The sequence below is a fragment of the Carlito syrichta genome, unplaced genomic scaffold (assembly GCF_000164805.1).
Source record: "Carlito syrichta isolate Samal-C Ts95f unplaced genomic scaffold, Tarsius_syrichta-2.0.1 Scaffold304744, whole genome shotgun sequence".
Classification (NCBI taxonomy): domain Eukaryota; kingdom Metazoa; phylum Chordata; class Mammalia; order Primates; family Tarsiidae; genus Carlito; species Carlito syrichta.
The window spans coordinates 117,021-121,911 of NW_007248840.1; the positions used below are offsets into that span (position 1 = coordinate 117,021).

General features: G+C 53.6%; 1 protein-coding gene across 3 annotated transcripts in view; it reads left to right on the top strand.

Moving 5' to 3' along the window:
- The first annotated feature begins 1 nt into the window (after position 1).
- The window catches only part of KIF5A (kinesin family member 5A), a 42,506-nt gene continuing 37,616 nt past the window's right edge, over positions 2 to 4,891 (top strand). For 2 of the 3 annotated variants that reach the window (XM_008060839.2, XM_021713810.1), the window contains exon 1: positions 2 to 234. In XM_008060839.2, the coding sequence (XP_008059030.1) occupies positions 106 to 234 (129 nt within the window). In that variant the 5' untranslated portion in view covers positions 2 to 105. Of the gene's footprint in view, positions 235 to 2,013; positions 2,017 to 4,891 lie in introns of all 3 variants that reach the window. The other variant, XM_021713809.1, reaches the window with a different exon arrangement.

The window sequence follows — 4,891 nt, forward strand, 5'->3', positions numbered from 1 at the left end:
CGAGCACTCGCCCGCCGCCTCGGCCTCCGCTGAGCGCGCCCTTCTCCGGAGCGCATCCCGCCGCGGCAGCCCGAGGAGCGTCCCGGCCCTGCGCCGACGACCACCATGGCGGAGACCAACAACGAATGCAGCATCAAGGTGCTCTGCCGGTTTCGGCCCCTGAACCAGGCGGAGATTCTGCGGGGGGACAAGTTCATCCCCATCTTCCAAGGGGACGACAGCGTCGTTATTGGGGTGAGTGTCTCCCGGGAGGGAACTCGGGGCGGGAGCGGGAGGCTGGATCCTCCCCGCACCCTCCCCGCACCCTCCCCGCCGCTCATCCTCCATCCTCTCCGCCGCAGCCCCTCCTGCTGTCCCCCGCATCAGGATGGCAGGGTGTGGCCCGACCAGGCCGGCGACTGGGTCTCTGCAGGGTGGGAGGGTGCTACGGAGCCCATCATCGGGAGACCCAGCGACCCTTTGCTGCTCTCTGCAGCGTTCCCACCCCTTAGAGCCAGTCCCGTGTTTTTCTGACGTTTTCCTTTACCCCCCACCCCCCACCCCCCACCCGGAGGAAGCGCATCTTCCCTTTGTTATTGGCTCAGATCTCTACCCTACCTCCCAGGAAGGGAGAGGGAAGACTGTTAGGTGGGCTCGGTGGGAGGTGGGCAGTCCAGGGTCTCTGCGGAGGCATGGATGGGAGCGGGCTTCTAGGACTAAGCCCTCCATCGTTCCCTGAAGTAGTTAGAACCTGGACTTTGGAGGAGGGGTGGTGCACAAGTCCGATGAAAGATTTTTTGAGAAAGAAACATGTTGATGCCACACCCAGTCCTGGGGGAAGCCTCTGGAATTCTAAGGACATGTCTGCCTTTTGGTCCTAGGTACAGTAGAAAGAAGACTTCAGACTCCCCAACTGTCTTCCCCCAAGAAGAATGCTCAAACCCTAAAATTCTAAGAAGTACTTATTCATCCTTTCTCTTGATGACTCAATAAAAAGTAGCAAGGCACGTCTATCCCATCATGGCAGTCCTACATGGAAGAGATCGTAAGGAGAGCTAGTATTTATAGTGTGCTTGTTACTCTATATTTTTTAACCCTCAAAACAATACTCTGAAGTAATATCAATATATCCATTTTACAGATCAGGAAATTGAGGCCCAAAGAACTTGAATAACTTTCTCAAGGTCATGTTGTTAGTTCATGCATCTGAACCAAGTCTGTGACTCCAAAGCTCACATCCTTTCCTTTGTGTCACATTGTCTGCCCAGATTTCTGTTCTATCTTTATCTGCGATGGCCCAAAGGGAAATTCCAGGCCTTGCCTCCTTTTTCTTTCCTAGACTCATAGGTACCTTTTGGCTGTGTACGGGTTGAAAGGATCTGGGGCCAAGTCCTGTAGGACTTGAGGGGTGCTGAGCCAGGAACGGTGGCCAATGTGAGAAGGGAGTGGCACATATGAGGGCAGCCCTCAAGGTCAGGAGCGCTTTTATGTATCTTTATCCACAGTGCTTGGCACAGAGCAGCTGAAAACATTCTTGTTAAAGGAATGGAGGAAAGAAGGGGAGGAAGCCTGGGAGGCCTCAGTGAGAAAGGACTTTGAGTAAACATGCCTTAGGAAGAGACCTGCAGACCTGTCCCCAGGGACCCCAGTCTGCCACCACCATATGCCCTCACCCACAGTGTGAACTCAATGGGTGCTTTTGCGTGCGTGTGTGTGTGTGTGGTGTGTGTGTGTGTGTGTGTGTGTGTGTGTTTGCCACATAGGTGGGCCTCTGTTTCCTTTCGCCTCAGGGACACCTCAGGCCTTTCAGTCTCGTCAGCCTGGCCAGGCTAAAAAACAAAAGCCCAAACTGACCCTGGAGGACCCCTCCTGGAGTGGCCTGGACAGCAAGCATCCAGCAGGAGAGCTGAAGTTCCCCCTGAAACACAAGTTCCCCCTGAAACAAAGGCTGAGAAACAGGAGGGGGCTGGAGGCAAATCCACAAAAGGGTTCCACTTTCAGGTCCAACTTCCTTTTTCTGGAAGGTTTTTCCAGCAAGTCCGAACCAACTCTTTTCCGCTCTCTAGGCCATCATGCTGTGATGGGGTGGGGTGGGGGGGGGAGGGCGGCTGGGTGATGTCGGATGTTGTGCTGTTGATCTGTCCAGTTAGCCCAGCTGAGCAAAGAGACACACGGGAGGTGGGGAGGGAGGCGAGATAAAGAGAAGCCCGGGGTCCCCTGCCAACTCTGATTCTATCTCTGCTCCACAGCTGGCATGTCCCTGTCTGTTTCACTTGATAAGCTGTACCTTTGTCTCACTCTGTATCTTCCCTCGCCCCAGCCCTCCCTGTCAATCTCTCACTCAAAGATAAATGCTTACAGGGGCCATTTTGTCTCAGATAACCTCCTTGGAGCTTACCTTTTCAGCCTTATTCATTCTTCATTCAGGGGAATGTGGGCAACAGGGGACGGGATTTTGAGGAGACCCTTGAGGCTCCCAACAAGAGAAGGACATCTCTACCCCCTTCCCTCTTTCCTCCTCTGTCTCTCTTTGGGGCCCACTGTGTGGGCCACTGTCTGAGGAGTTAATGGAGGAGGCTGATTCAGGTTGGTGGGGAAGATGAGGGAAGAGTGAAGTGGGGAGAGCTTATCTCTCCAAACCCAGCCTGTTCTGTGACGACTCTCCCCTTTGCCTCTGCAGCGCTGCGGCTAGCTCTGAGCTTTGGAGTTCGTTCCATCGTGGGCTTTGTTCTGCTTGACAGAGGATGGGAGGACAAGCTGGAGGGACAGCTCTGGGTGCTTTATTTCTTCCCTGTTCCTCTGACTTCTCCCAGGAACCTGGGGGATGGAGCTTAGCCACAGTGAATGGCCTGAGTCATAGGAAAAGGGTGTCTGGGTCACTGTCTGTGTGTGGTGTGCATCTGTTCGCCCCTTTGCACGTTCAGGATCCAGTGAGACGTTTTCACTGGACCCAGTTAAGTGTATCTCTGGTCATCTTTCTCTGCCTTGGTCTTTCTCAGCAGTGTCCAGTGCCTGCTGTCAGGGCTGCTGCATTGTACCAGATGTGGGAGGGATGACGGTAAAGAAACCCAGACCCACACACTCTCCCCTTCACTTGGTTGTCCACATGCTACCTCCCTGAATTCCCCCCCCCGGTGGTTAAGTGGGTTCTCAAGGAGGCAGAAATCCAGGACCAGCCAGTGTCTCATTTGGAAAAGCTATAGGACCTGTGGGGTTTTTGGAGCAGCGCTGATATTGTCTAGGGTGGCCTGGGATTCCTTTGATCTCTGAAGTGGGGGACAGGGCTCCCCTTAGCTTGGGCGAGTCTTATCAAGAAAAACGGAGAGGGGAAATAACGTTCACTGTGACCAGTATCGCTCCAGTGTTACCATGGCAATGATCCCCCGGGGGTGGGGGTGGGGTGTCGCCATGGAAATCGGGCCTGGTGCTTGAAGTTCAGCTTCTAGCCGGTGCTGTTCCGAGGGTTAAACAGGTTGGTTATCTTTGGAGCCCTGATCTTAGCCCCCCAGTTAGCTTTGGTCAGCATACATGATGGAAGGCTACAGAAAGGTGCCGGGATACACATGAGGTACTGACAAGTAGGCTTGAGTCGGGCTGAAGACAATCAAAGATCTCTGGACTGTGGGGCTCTGAAAAGAGACAGAGTGCTTAGGCGACTGGAGTGGGAGAGAGATCGGATCTCAGGGGCATTCCTAAGAGGTGGAGGGACTCTGTGAGTGCTTTTTTTTTTTTTTTGAGTTGGAGTTTCACTCCGACGCCCAGACTGGAGTGCAGTGGCTGCTCCCGCCCACCGCAGCCTCGACCTGCTGGGCTCCGGCGATCCTTCCGCCTCAGCCTTCCGAGTAGCCGGAACTACAGACGTGCGCTATGACGCCCGAATGATTTTTGATTTATTGTAGAGATGAGGTCTCGCCAAGTTGCCCAGGCGGATCTTGAACCCGCGGGCTCAGGCAATCCACTCACCTCGGCCTCCCAAAGCGCGGGATTACAGGCTGAGCCACCGAGCCCGGCCTCTGTGAGTATTTTTTTTTTTTTTTTTGAGTTGGAGTCTCACTCTGTTGCCCAGACTGGAGTGCAGTGGCCGCTCTCGGTCACTGCAGCCTTGACCTGCTGGGCTCTGGCAATCCTTCCGCCTCAGCCTTCCAAGTAGCTGGAACTACACAGGTGCACGCTACCACACCCAGCTAATTTTTTGATTTATTGTAGAGATGAGGTCTCACCAAGTTGCCCAGGCGGGTCTCGAACCCGCAGGCTCAGGCAATCCACTCACCTCAGCCTCCCAAGGCGCTGGGATTACAGGCTGAGCCACCGAGCCTGGCCTGTGAGTGTTTCTAACGAACAACCCACAGGGGCTTCCATTACCTGGGGGTGGAGGCGATGAGGGAGACCCTTCTGAAAGGGTGGATGGGAGAATCACAGACTTCTGATATGCCACTGAGATTAGAAAAAAGGAGCGATGAAAGGCGTTGGTTCTGTCTGGAAACACTTGGAAAAGTGCTCAAATGTGGACAGGGCTGTGGGGGAGGGGAGGGAAAGGCCATGACAAGGATCTAACCCAGTGTTGGCTTTTCAGCTCTTTGCTCACTTTGGCAGTGTGGTTCTGGAATCAGATTGCTTGAATTTGAAACTGTACTCTTAGCTGTGGGACTGTGGGCCTCAGTGTCCTCATCTATAAGATGGGAATAATAACAATCTTACCTCCTTGGATTACTGTGAACATTAAATGAGATACTGTGTATAAACTGCTTTGTAACGGTGACAGGCACACAATGAATTCTGGATAAGAGTTATATGTTATTGAAATTTTACAGCTGTCTCCCCACAAGCTAGCTTTTGATGAAATTGGGAGACAAGGCCGGGTTCGGTGGCTCAGCCTATAATCCCAGCACTTTGGGAGGCCGAGGTGAGTGGA